Consider the following 16131-nt stretch of genomic DNA (forward strand, 5'->3'; position numbering starts at 1 on the left):
GGGAGATGCACACTGAACTTCTAGGGATGACCGCTCATGTCTGCAGCTTACTCTCAAATGGTGAGGAAGATGAGAAGACGGGGAGAGAGAAATGGAGAATTGCATCTATGGCAAAATATTAACAAATGGTAAATCTACATTAATTGTTTCCAGGTGTTCATGCAGAATGAGCCATGCCAGCAGCCTTTCTGTAAGCTTGAAGTTTTTAAAAATAAAAAAGGTGGGAGGGATTAGAAAATGATTAACCATATGTTTTTTTTTTAAGATTTTATTTATTTATGAGAGAGAGAGAGAGCGAGCACAGGCAGACAGAATGGCAGGCAGAGGCAGAGGGAGAAGCAGGCTCCCTGCAGAGCAAGGAGCCCGATGTGGGACTCGATCCCAGGACACTGGGATCATGACCTGAGCCGAAGGCAGCTGCTTAACCAACTGAGCCACCCAGGCGTCCCGATGAACCATATGTTTAATGAAAATATCAAAATAAAATAATAAACCTTTAGGTTCCTGTTTTAACAAAAAGTATCACTTAACAGGGTCATATCAGGGAGAGGGTATTATAAGGACTGTCCTTGGTCTGATCTTCCTTTGATTTTTGTGTATCTGCTGTTTTATCTACAATTTTAGTGGTACTTTTGAAATCCAGTGTTTGAGTGGAGGTGATGTTTGCATTCCTGGGAGAAAACTGGCTGGTGATGGGCATCAATCTTTTACTATATCGCTGGGCTTTATTAAAAGTATGTTTTCATGTGTGTGATTGACATCTACCTTTCCTTCTCAAGGTAGCTTTGAGTCTGAAGGGACCTTGGTCTTAGGAACCCGTGGAACCGGGTTCAGATTCCTAATCTAGGGGTCATGGAGGAAATAGGGCTCCAAACAGAAGTAAAGATGATTTTGGACAAATAACACGATTCACCAGATAAGGCAGGGACTCTTCCGACGTTCCCTAAGAAAGGGGGCGCGGAGACTTATGGGAAACGGAGTCCCGAATTTGATGGATTACCGGGAGGAGAGCCGAGGGAACCTGTCCTTCGCAGCTCCTTCTGCGCATGTGCAGTTCCTCTTCATTGTTCGCCCGCTCCCTTGTCTCCGGCTTCGCACCGCAGGTAATCGCCGAGCCTCGGGGTCGCCGCGCCGCTCGCTGATCGAGTCCTGCGGGAAGGATGTGCACTACAGGTAGGGACCTCGGAGGGTTGCTTTGCACGGCGCGGGATAGGTTTGTGCCCACACATGGTGGAAGCAAAAACTTGAGCGAACCCCTGGGGGGCGGAGGACCCTAAAGAAAGCCGGAGACTGAGCAGCCTGGCTGCAGACCCACAGGTTCCACGAAAAGATTAAGGGCACGGGTTTCTCGGTCCGAATAAAGTGCGCTGAGAAAAGGCATCTGAATGTCAAAGAACTGTTTCCAGGAGCTCCTCGAATTTGCAGGTGCCCCGTCGACCATTCGTTAGCGAGTCAAACCCACGGCGGCGGGGATGAGAGTGAAGGCTTGTCATGCTCATTCTATGCCTGCAAGCTGCGGGCAGGTGGGGGGTCTGCATTGTAGCAGGCTGGTATAAGAGCCTGAGTTTGAACTCCGACGAGGTTAAATTCCAGCTCCGCCACTGAGTCTCCGTGGGCAAAATGATGAGCCTCTAAGACTCAGCTTCCCCATCTGTAAAATGAACTTATTCCTCAAACCCGTCTCTAGGTGGTTCTGAGGATTGACTAAGGTAACACCTGTAAAACACTCAGCACAGGTCCTGGCATTCACTAAGGACCTGGGAAATGTTCATTGTTCTTTTCGTTGAGAATATTGTTTATTTCCAAAGACACCCCCCACACACACCCAGGAAAATGGGTATTAATCCCATTTTAACCAAGAAGAAAACCGGGACTCTGGAGGTGAAGGGTCATGGTCAGTAATTGAAGGGGCATACACACCTCAAGCAGTTTTTGTTTGTTTGTTTGTTTGTGTTTTGAAAGATTTTTATTCATTTGACAGAGAGACAGTGAGAGAGAGCATGAGAGAGGAGAAGGTCAGAGGGAGAAGCGGACTCCTCATGGAGCAGGGAGCCCGATGTGGGACTCGATCCCAGGACTCTGGGATCATGACCTGAGCTAAAGGCAGTTGCCTAACCAACTGAGCCTCCCAGGTGCCACTCAAGCAGTTTTTTATCCCAGTCCGGTGTTGGGTTTTGTCCCACAGCACACCCTTCCCAGCGCTTAGCAGAGGGGCCCATCCCAGAGGCACGAGCAAAAACCTGGAGTGTACCAAGCTGAGTCTTCTCTAGAGTTCATGGAGATTTCTTGACATCGGTTCAGAGCCCTCGGGTTACTCCACAATGAAGGCTTCTCTAGGCTTTCCTTGCTGTGCATCTGCCCGGTGGCCTCCCCAGTTTATAGACTCCTAAACCAGATTTTTCTGACAGTTGTTCTCAAATAAGCTTGTTAAAACCCCAGAGCCGGCTAGGCCCCACCCGCCAGGGTTTGATAGGTTTGGGAGGGGGCGCCACATTTGCATCTCTATCAAGCTCCTGACTGATGCAGATACTGCTGGGAACTGCTCTGCAAACTCCAGTGGTCTGTGGTCTGTTGGGTTGGTCGCGATTGCAGGTGGTGAAGTCCCAGGGCGGCTGGGACCTGGGGTGCAGATTCCAGTGATTTGAATTCACCCTTTCAGCCAGGTTCACATTTCCTTGGACCCCACGGCTCTTGTTAGGAAAGAAGGCAGGGCCGCAGTGAGCGAGACACCCAGCTGGGAGATCCCCACCTGATCAGACACAGCCCACCACCGTTAGGGGCAGAGACCCCAGAAACAAGCGGCTTCGACCTTTGCTTGCTCAGAAGCGATTTCTGATCACATCACCACACCAGAGGTTGCCAGAAGTGCCTGTCAGTGAAAGTGGGAGCCAACTTTCAAAAGAGAGAGGGGAGCCGAGCTGAGTGAGGCTGGTAGGCAAGAAGCAGGCTTCCTGGGACGAGGAAATCCTGTGGACAGTGGATGAGGCTGTGGTCTGGGAGGATGGCCCGGGAGACACGAACACCACTCCTCCCCAAACTCCTCCCACGCATTTTATTCTCCCTGAAACCCCTGTTCCGGGATTCCGCACAGCCATCTCCTCGTGGGGAATTTAGGGCTATGCTACCCACCCCCGCCTCATTCCTGTCTTTGTAGGCATATGCCAAGGGTCTTCAGGGGTTATGTAACCCTGTCTCATTTTAAAAGTGAACAGTATTGGGTCTGAAGGAGTCATTAGCATACAGTTAAATACAAGGTTTCTGGAGCCAGACTGCCAGGGTTCAAAGCCCGGCTCTGCTATATTATTTTCACTTCTTTCTTTCCTCATCTATAACCTGGGAGTAGTACTACCTACACTTTTGCTTTATTTTAAGGAATAAAGAGGTAACATATGTAAAGCATTTACAACAGTGCCCATTACATAGTAAGTACCATCCAAGTATTATCAGTGTCCTTAATATCAGCATAATCTCGGTTCGCATTATTTGTTAGTCCCAGAACCTAAGGAACCACTGGGACCCCCCTGACTCCCAAGCCCCTGTTCTGTTCACTGTGGCTCAATTAAGTCAAAACAAGTTTCTTTCTTTCTTCTTCTTCTTCTTTTTTTTTCTTTTAATTTCATCCATTTACTTGACAGAGAGAGACTGTGAGAAAGGGAACACAAGCAAGGGGAGTGGAAGAGGGAGAAGCAGGCTTCCCACTGAGCAGGGAGCCCCGTGCGCAGGGCTCAATCCCAGGACCCTAGGATCATGACCTGAGCGGAGGGCAGACACTGAAGGACTGAGCCACCCAGGCGCCCCTCGAAACAAGTTTCTTAATTTAAAAAATCCCTTAGAGACACTGAAACCAAAGGAGAATAAATCCCTTTAAATAAAATAGACTTCCCTGAAGCACACCTATCCTGTTAGAGGTTCCTACTGATCTTTTAACTTGACGGAGTCAAAAATCTAAGGAGGGGCACCTGGCTGGCACCAGCACTTTATCTCAGAGTTGTAGGTTCCAGCCCCATGGTGGAGGTGCAGATAAATTTTAAAAATTTGAATGTGTGTGTGTGTGTGTTGGAAAGTAAGTGAGCAGATCTCCATGAGGTTTTTGTTTGTCAGGTCATTTTTTTTACACTTTTTTTCTGATGAAAATATTCAAAACATAGAAAAGTAAAGAAAATAACATAATGACTCCCATAATACTTGTCACAGCTTCAGCCATTATCAAGCTATGCCCTTCTTGTTTCATCTGTACCCACCCCTAACCCACACATAATCACATTTTACCTTCCACCTTTCATGACTAAATCATTTTAAAGGAAATCCTGGGAATGCCCAGCTGGCTCAGTCAGAAGAGCATGGGACTCTTGATCTCAGGGTCATGAGTTCGAGCCCCACATTGCATGTAGAGAGTACTTAAATAAATAAGCAAACAAACTTAAACAAATAATAAATCCCAGACCACAAAAACTTAAAATGTAACCTGTTTAATAATGGCCAAAGCCATGGCATGCCATCTTTGCTATGCTAAGATTTGTTTAACCGACTCCTTCTTAGTTGGACTTTGGCTTATTTTATATGTCTGCTATTAAACCAAAGAAAGCTGTTAATTGTAAGAAACCAGTAAGATAAGAATATTTAGGGGCACCTGGGTGGCTCAGTTGGTTAAGCAACTGCCTTCAGGATCGCAGTCCTGGGATCGAGCCCCACATCTTGCTCCCTGCTCAGCAGGGAGCCTGCTTCTCCCTCTCCCTCTGCCACTCCCCCTGCTTGTTCTCTCCTGCTCTTTTTCTGTCAAATAAATAAATAAAATCTTTATTTAAAAAAAAAAAAGAATATATACTTTCCCCAATGAAAAGCATGCTTCTCTTAAATACCCACAGTTACACCTGCCCCATTGAAGGGTCAGACACATCCTCCCACTGTGTGGCTGGCCATCAGCTATCATGTGTGGATTTCTAGGCAAGGGCTCTGAAGACCTTCAAGACAGACCCTTTTTCTCATGGTTGCTCTGCTCCTTTCCCTTCCTCCAGCTCTGGCCTCACAGTTCTGGAAACTTTCCCCAGAGCGGGAGATGAACACATCCCAGGTGAGTCATTTACTTCTTACTCAACTTTTTCAATGGAATCTAAGAGTGACTTCACATTTTTTAGTGACCCTGCTTTCTCATCAATTGTTCTTTTTTTTTTTTTCTTTCACTTTTTGACTTTTTTCCTGGGATATCGTCTGACTTTCCTTTTTTCTTCTTCTGGTGGTTTTGAAGGTCTACATGTGATTTGTATTGTATTATTGATTACCTTTGATGTGTGGGACACATATGTGAACGTATTTTTCTTTCGACATCAGGGATTGTTTTCACCCATGGTACCATCTAAATAAGATACACTCCTTTATCTCAAGTTCCATGGAAACATTTTAAGTGCTTCTTTTCCTACTTTGTCTTTACATAATAAATTTTATTTTTTTAATTTTTAAAAAAGATAAAAAGATTCTATTTATTTATTTGACAGAGATCACAAGTAGGCAGAGAGGTGGGGGGTGGGGGGTGGGGTGGGGAAGCAGGCTCCCTGCTGAGCAGAAAGCCCAATGCAGGGCTCCATCCCAGGACCCTGGGATCATGACCTGAGCGGAAGGCAGAGGCTTAACCCACTGAGCCACCCGGGCATCCCTATTTTTTGAATTCTTTATTAACAATTGCATCACACCTTCTAGCTACTTGAACAAAAATTATTTCAATTCTAATATACATTTTCTGTTTTTTTTGTCTGTTTGTTTTTTTTGCTGTCCCAAGTCTGAAGATAAAGCATCATAATGTTATCTACAACTTAGGGTTGCTTGTCACGTTCCAGTCACTGTTAAATTCCTTGCCTGGCTTAATTACAACAGCATTATGAGGTAGGGACTTTTATTACACCCTTTTTACTGAAAGTATAATTAACAAATTTAGGTGCTTGTAGTTGGAGTGATTCTATGGCTACATCATTAGAAATTCGGCCAGGCAGGGGGTGACTGGCTGACTCAGTCAGTAGAGCATGTGACTTTGATATTGGGGTCATAAGTTCGAGTCCTACATTGGGTGTAGAGGGTACTAAAACATAAATAAATAAGTAAAAGAAATTTGACCAGATAGCTCTAATTTGTCTTTGAGTCCTTGAGTCCAAGTCCACTACAAGCTTTCTATCCATTTTTGGGAGTAATATACCATCTGCTTCTGTTCCAGCCTGTCCAAGAACTTGGGATGGGACATCTCTTAGGCATGGCATTGCAGGATAAGACACAGGGCACAGAAAGTATAGCTGGCATGGGACATACTTATACTAAAAACCTATTTGTGTTTCCCTGGGTGCCCTGTGTTTTTATTTCCTAGCTGGGACTGTACTTCGGTAGAAAGAGGGTTTCAGGTGTCCTCTGCTCCCATGAGCATTCCTCATGATCCAGATTCCTGATCCAGATTCCTGATCCAGAGGATCAGTCATTCTCTGTCTTTTCAGGGGCTGATTTTACTAGGTCGTTCAAAATGGCCTGTTGCTGGACCGGCACAACCTGCCTCAGTTTCCCCATCAATCACAGTAACAGTTCCTCTTCCCAAGTTTCAAGAATTCTCAGGTTTCATGCCCACAATATGTCTCTTTGTCCAAAAATGTTAAAAATGTTGCCTACATACAGTTTGTAATTATTTTTTGAAGTTTCCTGTTGAGTTACCCTCTGCCTCTTCCCTCGCATGGTCTGTAAGTCCTCCCTTGGCCAGCTTCACCAGGAACCATTCTTCCTGCTCTTATCTGTTCACCACTCTGTCCTCCGGTTGCGTTCCTTCTCTGACTGCTGACTTCCGTTGGAGGCCTCTGGACAATCTTACGCCTTCTGAGTCTGAGTGTCCAGAAGTACCTTTATTCCGCCCCGTGACAGGACTGACCAGCTGTAGCGTTGGGGTGTGTGCTCCTGAGAGGGTGTGAGGAGAAAATACAATCTCCTGTTTGTGTGACTGAGGAGAAGTCATGGGCCAATTTGCTTCTCACCCCAGTTTTATTCTTTCTTCTGGCAAAGTTTTTCTTTCTCCCGGGCTTTGAGCTATGTCAGCAGGCCACATCTGCCCAGATGCCTGCTAAGTACCTGATGAAGGTGTTCCTGCCCACGAAGCCTCGTGCCCCAGGACACTTGCAGTGATTTTCTGAGATTATTTCCCTCCCTGCCTCCTCTCAGTTCACACCACCCAGAGCTCCCAGGAGGTGGTCAGTAGCTCCCTACTATGGTCCGGCAGTTCCTCCTTTGCTTTTCTGTCCTCTTTTCCATTTTCCATTTTCTTTTGCTCTGTGTGTTAAGAGATCTGCTCATTTTTAGTTACCCAAGTCATGTGATTTTCAACGCCTTCTTTGGAGGGTTTTAGGTTTTAGATTTTTCTCTTTTCCTAAGTCAACCACCGAGTATGTTCTATTTGGGTCCTTTGACTTTCTGCAGAGCCAACTTCTCTCACTTTATGAAAGTAAGATTCTGACACCAATCTGGGGACACCAATTGGAAGTCTTAAAAATTATTGTCTTCAACATCTAAGTTAATTCTGTCTTCATAGGCTTCCATTGATTTGTCTTGGTACTTATCTTTTTAGGCTGTTGGGTTTTATTTATGTAAAAATAACACTGTTATTTATATTTGTTTTTTATTGTTTATTGCGATTTATTTTATTGTTTATATTTGTCATAAAATCATACTTTGTTACGCAGTTTTTCTTGATGCTTATTTTTCCAATTGTTTCTTTTTCCACCAGCAGAGTTTGGGCCCTTTTTAGTTTCCTGTTGTAAATGGAAAAACAAAAACGTCATCATAAGATCGGTCCAGGTAGCTGCTGCTGTGTTCACTCGGTGGCACAGAGACCTGTTTCCTTGGCAGGCTCTTCCCTGGAATGGAAGGACAGACCTGGGGGCTTTTCCGGGGATTGGTGGGAGATGTGTCCAGACGGGCCTCTCTGTAGGTTGTACAGGGCAGGGCAGAGCTCTAGGGGACCCTCCTTTCCCCCTGCCAGAGCCGGCAGTGCCTTACCTGATGGCAGAGCTGTCTGTTTCCCTAGCGTTGCCCTAAAAGCAAAGCTGGGACCGCTCAGGGTACTCAGCATAGCACTTTGCTTCTCTCTCCGGTTGCAAGGTTCATGCAGACTCCTGGAGGCGGTTGCCCTGCTTTTTATTTTTATTTTTTATTATTTTTTTAAAGGTTTCATTTATTTATGTGACAGACAGAGATCACAAGTAGGCAGAGAGGCAGGCAGAGAGAGAGAGGAGGAAGCAGGCTCCCTGCAGAGCAGAGAGCCCGACGTGGGGCTCGATCCCAGGACCCTGGGATCATGACCTGAGCCGAAGGCAGAGGCTTTAACCCACTGAGCCACCCAGGCTCCCCAGTGCCCTGCTTTTTATAGGGAAGGTTCTTCTGAGTGTTGACCCTTCGCCAACCCCTCTGGGGGGTAAGAGTGAGCCAGGAGCGTGGCAGTCCTCATAGGCCCACTCGCTCTTCTGGGTCTTCCCGCACAGCTGCTGCTGACCTGAGCGGTCCTGCCGGGCTCTGAACAGAACCTGAGATTCATGCACCTTCTGGGTTTGTGGTAGGGGATGAGCACGTGGCCTCCAGAATTGGCCTCCTCCTCTGTAACTACAGAAACCCCTCAGCATTTGTCCCTTGCTGACAGCCCCCTTTCCCTGTACTCCGCTGTCCTGATCCCGTAGTGGGTGTTTTTATGTATGTCTCTCCCTGCTATGGTTTGGAGGCCCAAGAGATAAATGTGTGTGCCCAGCCCATCATGTCGAGTTAGGAGCCTTTCTTATTCTTGAAATTGTCACCACCGGTGGCTCCCGAGGATCGCGTCATTCCTTCGACGTTTTCCTCGTGAGCACCGCCACGGACCTCCTCTGCTCTCCATGGACAGATATATCTGCCAACTCCCGCTTCCCCAAGGCCTTCTCTCCCTCCTCCTCCCCAGCAGGCTCCGAATCTTCTGTCTCCTGTTCTTTGTGGGCAGGTTCCCCACTCAGATGGCTTCGGCTACCACTGAGATACTCCTGATTTCCAAAATGTATCTTAATCCTTGACCTCTCTCCTGAGCCCCAAGACCTTATATCCATCTGTCACCTGGAACTTCCCACCTGTGTGTGTCACAGATGTCCAAGATTTCTACCCCCCCCCCCTTCTCCTGCCCGACCTAGTCTTCCTCCTGGCTTGTCAGTCTCGGTGTAGGGCACCAGCTTTGACCCAGCTGCTCTTGGAGATAACCCCGGAGTACTAGCCCCAGAGTACCAGCCCCAGAGTACTATTCCGTTGCCCCTCTTGCCCTAACCAATTGATGACAAATACCATTTAGAATCAGCTCCATGTCTAAATGCCCCTGTTACGACATTACAATCTTCTCTGATTATGGTTATTACCTTCCTCTCTGACTTGACTTCCCTTCCCTTCCCTGAAAAACCCTACCCTGGCTTTCTCAAACTCAACACAGTCAGTATTTGGGGCCAAATAATTCTTTGTTGTAGAGGCTGTCCTGGGCATCGCAGGCTGTCCCAAAGCATCTCTGGACCCCAGCCACTAGATGCCAGAAGCACCCTTTCCTCCATTGGGACAACCACAAAGGTCTTTGGACATCACCAAATGCCCCCCAGGCAGGCAAGATCATGTTGATTGAGAACTGCTCCTTTAAAACCCTCTCCCAGTCTGCTGCTAGGGTATTGCTTTCAAAATCTAAGTCTGATCATGTCACTTAGGTATATGTCCCCATTTCCATGGAAGTCATCTCCAAAGCCAGGTGTCTACCCCAGAGAACTGCAGTTGACCACCAAGTAGTGTGTGGTATGTAAAGGAAGTTCTAAAATGCTCTTTTATGTTTCTTTTGTATCTAGAAAATTTAAGAAAGGAAACTTTACTTTTGGTGGCTAGCTGGAGAGTCCTAGACATGTATCATTTAGAAGTTAATGAGCAGAGGGATGCTTAGGAACTTCTGTTGATGGGGTGACTCGATATTTGGAGGCCACTGGTCTCCAGGAGAAAGTCCAAAATTTCTCCTTGTCTGACCACTGACTACCTCTACTGCTCTGAGTCTCATTGAAGCCCCCAACCTTATTCTATCACCGTGCACTCCTTGCAACTCCCTTAACTTAATGTGTGTCGTTATTTATTATTATGTAATTTATTACTGGGCATGTATGTGCTTTGTAGAAAGTCTCCTTTTTGGTCTGTGAACAACTTAAAAACAGGCCCAGTGTCTCCTTCGTCTTAGCGTCCTTACAACTAAGGTCGTTTAAACATATGGAGGGACTCAAATTTTCATTATTTTATGAATAAATAAATACAAAGGCAGAGCATTTCTATTATGATTTCTGTTTCTCCCACAAAGTATAACATAAAGGAAGTTACATGGTTGCCATCCTTTGTAACATGTTCTGGTAAATTCTTAACAATGAACACAGTAGGTGCACCTGGGTGGCTCAGTCAGTTAAGCAGCTGCCTTTGGCTTGGGTCTCGAACCCAGGATACTGGGATCGAGGCCCACGTCGGGCTCTCTGCTCAGTGGGGAGCCTGCTTCTCCCTCTCCCTCTGCCTGCTGCTCCCCTTCCTTGTGCTCTCCTTCTCTTTCTCTCTCTCCGTTAAATAAAATCTTAGAAAAAATAAGATTCTCTCTCTCCCTCTGCCCCTTCCACCTCCCCAAAATGAGCACAGTAGATATTTATTTCCGTACGGATTTCCTGTGCCATCGGGTCCTGAGCACCTTCCAGTGAGCAGGACTGGACTGTTACAGGGCTCGGTGTCATTCGAGGATATATCTGTGGACTTCACCCAGAAGGAGTGGCAGCTGCTGGACCCCGCCCAGAGGCTCCTGTACAGGGAGGTGATGCTGGAGAACTACAGGCAGCTGGTGTCCCTGGGTAAGCACAGCTTCCCACTCAAGTACCCACAGCATGCCCTTCCCGTCTTAGCCCCCAAATCATATAGGGAGTAATGAGTTTCAGGCTTGAGATTTTGGATTCAAAGACCCTTTTAGGGAACTTGAAAGTCTGTTACATTCTCACCCTCCTGGCAAAAAGCCCCATCACTGTACAGCTTCCAAAGTTTCTCCCTTCTGATTCTTCAAAGGGTCTGACCTTTAAGTGGCTTTGCGGAGCCCCATGTCATTTCCCCTTAACAGGGCACTGTGTCACCACACCTGAGCTGATACTCAAGCTGGAGCAAGGAGAAGAGCCATGGGTACCAAAGAGAGAACTCCCAAGTCCGAGCCACCCAGGTGAGTTCACAGTGGTGGAGATAAGGCAACTGGGAGGAACTGGACCCCAAGTGGTCAGTTCATTTTAGAGCCTTTTGACTAAAGACAGGTGACCTCCCTACCTTAGATATCAGACCTCCAAGCAGCACCCTCAGATGTAAGTGTCCTTTGTGTTCTGTTTGACTTTGATGCCTAGAGAGGTTGGGCTGGTTTTTGTAGAATCCGATTGCTCCTTTCCTCATCCTAGACTATTATTTCTGTTTTTCTCTGTTGGGTAACGACCATTGTTCACCTTTCCTCCTGTGCCAAACACGCTGTCATTGTGCAGTTATTGGTGCATTCTTACATTCAACAAATATTTATTAGGGACCTGATATGCACCGGTCCCATTCTAAGCAAAGGGGGTACAAAGTCTCTACTCCTATCAGTAGATCGAATTAGCAAATTGGCAGATTTAGCAAAAAAAAAAAAGTAATATGTCTGGTAGTCATCAGCAGTATGAAAAATTAAATCAGATGTAGGGTAGAAGAACCGATAGGGAGTGCTGGTTTTGGAAAGGAACAGTGCAGGAAGAGTGGAATAGAGTTTTGAATGGAAGGATGGCATGAGCCACAGATTATCTGAGAGATTTCCAGATCGAGGGAGCAGCTGGTATGAAGTCTCTGAGATGGCAGTGTGCTTGGTGTAATCAGGGAACATCGAGGAGTCAATGGGACCAAAGGTGGTTCAAAAAAAAGTAGCGGCTGATGTCAGAGAGTTAGCTGGAGCAAAGCGTTATGGGCCTGGTGAGACTGACTTCTGCTCTGAATGAGGCATTAGGTGAGAGGGGAGATCAAGGGCTGTACCTGTGCATGCTAGGTTTGGAGGTCAAGAAGGCACGTGACTCTAGCAGATCTCAAGTAAGAATGAGCAGAAGCACCCAGTATGGTAGGAAGGGAACCAGAAGACAGTGATGTCCCAGAAGTCCCGTGAACAAGGCATTTTGCGAAGGAAGGAGTGAATTCCAGTCTGCAGATGCACCTGTAAACTCAGCATTGCCTCTTCTTTTCCTGCACATTATTCAGAGGCCACAGGGAAAATAAAAACAAAATGTCAATTCCATTTTCACTAGTGGTGGGAGGCAGCTGAAATCCCAAACTTAGAAAGTGGAATGGGGCGCCTGGGTGTCTCAGTTGGTCAGGTGTCTAACTCTCGATCTCAGTTCCAGTCTTGATCTCAGAGTCGTGAGTTTGGGTCCCATGTGGAGCCTACTTTAAAAATTAATTAATTAATTAATTAGTTAATTAAAATGTGGATTACAACCAAAAGTAATGAAAATCAGGCTTGGTCATGGAAGTAGAAGGAGAAGGTAAACATCACACAAACCAGCCGTGGAAAAAAGTGTCAGAACACATTGTACAGGTAGTATTTACTTGCAAACTTTGCCACAAATGGAACTTGAAGTAATGAGATTATTAAAAAGAAAGAAAGAAGAAAGAAAGAAAGAAAGAAAGAAAGAAAGAAAGAAAGAAAGAAAGGGCAATGGGACAGTAGCATTGCCCTGAAGGATGTGTAGGTTCTGAGTAGAGCTAAGGACAGAATATGTGAAGTGAAGAACATGAGGGTGGATATGTGGCTAGAAATGTCCAATTTACAGAATTAAGTACCCTGATCTGATACATCTGACAATACTTTAGACTTGTGGGCTGATCATTGAACATGTGCTGTGAACTTAGGTATAAGAACCTAGGGTAAACTCTAGGTATAAAAATCCACTATCAAATTTTACTAGTTGGCATATGGGTTTCTATTTGTTTTACCTGCTACAGAAAAGTCACATATTTTTAAGGATATAATTGCTGTTCTTTGCTAAAATGAGAATAGCAAAGGATAGTAATAATCATGCATAGCTAAAAGAAATTTTAAGACAAAGATTAATAAAGGTCCTTGGACCAAATTGGATAGCCAGCTGCTTGAGTTTTCACAGAAAAAAAAAATCAGAGAGGAAGAAAACATGATATAAAGGTAGAATTAAACATTAGTATTGTGAGAGGACACAATCAGTTGGCCAAGTAAATCAGCAGATTGAAAGAGGGAGATGTAGAGGGCGTCAGTCAGGACAGATAAGTGTTGATCAGTCCTGAGAGAGTCGAATGAAAACACCAACAACCAGAATACAGAGGTGAACCAGATCCTGTTGCAAGCATGGCTTGTTCTCTCTTATGTTTTAACACTCTCTTTGGATAGTGTTTTACCATATCACAGCTCTATGAAGAGATGGGGATGAACTATAGGAATGGACCCTTAGACCCAAGGAAATTAGTGATTTCATAAGTTCAGTTGGGAGTTGGTGTACAGAGTGGGAAGGAGGAGGAAGAGTTTGGGAACATGGAGAGCAGAGTAAGAACTTCATTGCAGGTGGTAAAGTATGGGGAAGAGGAGGATATGGTTCTAGTCTGAGCTGCTGTCAACCTGATCTTGACTCTGATACTTCTCTTATTACCTTCTAGTCTTCCTTGTCTCCCTCCTCAGTGTCCTTTGTCTTTGCCCATCCTTTGAAAATCTTCCATCCTTGGGTGTTGTTTTCCTGACATCCTTTTTAACCAACTCACTGTTCCTTATGTCTTATTTCAAACCCTCTATCCATCTTGACATCTCATTTGTAACAAACCAAAGCCATTTGTGTTAATTTTCAGCTTCCTCTCCTTTTGTTTTCTACTACAATACGTGTTTTTGTCTTTGTTTTCATGTGACCAAACCAAAAGAATAGAATAAATATTTGCTCAGGACTTCTTCATCCCAGAATACTGTGTCTAAAAACCCAAGAACCCACTCCATATAGGCCACTTGTGTACAATGCCATTTCTTAAGAAACGTGTTAAGATTTATAATGTATGTCCATTTCTCATATTTCTAGAAGTCCAGAAAACCAATAACGTGAAAGAAAGAAGCCAAGAAGAGGAAGATAAATATTCCAAGCAAGCTTTATTCTTCAACAACAGAATATTGATTAAGGAGAGAAATAAGACCTTGGGAGAAACATTTAATATGGCCACAAACCCAGTACCCTCAAGAAAACGATCCCATAAATGTGATTCATCTAGAACAAGTGTTTCAGAATTAATTGTTAGTAATAGAAACCATGTAAGAAAAAAGTCTAATGATATGAATGGAAGTGGATTCCTTGATACTATGCATGAGAAAACTCATATAGAGAACAAGCCCTGTGAAAATGATCACAAGAAGAAATCCCACAGACATAATGAGGACTTTAGTCAACACCAGAAGAATTCTGTTTTGGAGAACGTTCTTGAATATAATAATTGTGGGAAAGCCTTTCACAAAAAGACTGCCTTTGTTACACATAAGAGAGCTCACAAAGGAGAGAAACCCTCTGAAGGTAATGAATACAGACAAGCCTTCACCCAAAAATTAAAGCTCAGTGCTTATCTGAGAACCCTTAGGGAAAGGAAACTACATGAATCCAGTAAAAGTAGGAAGCCCTTATGCATGAAGTCAACACATGTACATCCGAGAGTTCACGTACGAGAGAAACACTATGATTGTAATAAACTGGGGAGATCCTTTAGCAAGAAATCAAACCTTACTCAACAGCAGAGAGAGTACAGAGGAGGAACACCTGATGAGTGTAATGAAAGTGAGGACACCTTGCAGAAGTCATACCACACTCAAAGTGAGAGAACTCACGTGGGAGAGAAAATCTATGAATGTGATAAATATGGACAATCCTCCCATGAAAAGCCATGCTTTCCTCAACACCAGAGAACTCACACAGCAGAAAAACATAGCAAGTGTTATGATAGTGAGAGAGCCATAACGGAGTCACACCTCACTCAAAATCAGAGAATTAACACAAGAGAGAGAAGCTTTAAAGATGGTAAGTGTGAGAAGTTAAAACTCGCTCGACACCAGAGAATGCACCCAGGGAAGAAAACTGCTGAGTGTCACAAAAGTGGGAGGGCTTTAAGTAAGAAGTCACACCTCACTCAAAATCAGAGAGCTCACCACAGAAAGAAAGCCTACGACTGTAATAAATGTGGGAAAAGCTTTCATAAGAAAACAGAGCTTACTCAACATCAGAGCACACACACGGGGAAAAAACCCTATGAGTGTAATGAATGTGGGAAGTCCTTCTTTGTGAAATCCAACCTCACCGAACATCAGAGAACTCACACAGGAGAAAAACCGTACGGATGTAATCAATGTGGGAAGTCCTTCTGCCAGAAGTCAGCCCTCACAGTGCATCAGAGAACTCACACAGGAGAGAAACCGTATCAATGTAATGAATGTGGGAAAACCTTCTGTGTGAAATCCAACCTTACTCAACATCAAAGGACCCACACGGGAGAGAAACCCTACAAATGCAATGAATGCTGGAGATCTTTCTGTGTGAAATCCAACCTTGTTGTGCATCAGAGAACTCATACAGGAGAGAAACCCTACAAATGTCCTGAATGTGGGAAAACCTTCTATGAAAAATCAGCCCTCACAAAACATCAGAGAATTCACACAGGGGAAAAACCCTATGAGTGTAATGAATGTAGGAAAACCTTCAGCCAGAGGTCAGCCCTCACCAAACATCAAAGAAAAACACACAAGAAGAAAACTCCCATCCATGTTGCCCACAAGCAGAAACCTGCATCCACAAATCAGGTTCGGTAAAGATCAGCCAAATCACAGGGCCAAAAGGCTAAGATGTCCACACACATAGGAAAGTCTTCATCAATCAGTTATAGCTTATTGGAACTAGAGGATGAATATAGGAGTGAAACCTTATGAATGCTTGGAACATGTGAAAGCTTTCAGCAAGTATTCAAAGATATGGAGAGGAAATTTATCACTTTAAGGAATATGGATAAAAATGTTCTTGTGAAAATGTTTAAGTAGAAGTCATATTTGGGATGTGATGCCAAACTTAT

At 44.7% G+C, this 16131-nt stretch overlaps 1 protein-coding gene across 1 annotated transcript; it reads left to right on the plus strand.

The window, feature by feature from the left end:
- The first annotated feature begins 991 nt into the window (after positions 1 to 991).
- On the plus strand, positions 992 to 15877 carry ZNF334 (zinc finger protein 334). Its single transcript, XM_032838623.1, has 4 exons — positions 992 to 1173; positions 10735 to 10877; positions 11138 to 11233; positions 14109 to 15877. Exons 1-4 carry the CDS (start codon positions 992 to 994, stop codon positions 15872 to 15874), a joined length of 2187 nt encoding a protein of 728 aa, XP_032694514.1. The 3' UTR covers positions 15875 to 15877.
- Positions 15878 to 16131: the final 254 nt, after the last annotated feature.

The sequence above is a fragment of the Lontra canadensis genome, unplaced genomic scaffold (genome assembly GCF_010015895.1).
Source record: "Lontra canadensis isolate GAN:19392208 unplaced genomic scaffold, GSC_riverotter_1.0 scaffold105, whole genome shotgun sequence".
Classification (NCBI taxonomy): domain Eukaryota; kingdom Metazoa; phylum Chordata; class Mammalia; order Carnivora; family Mustelidae; genus Lontra; species Lontra canadensis.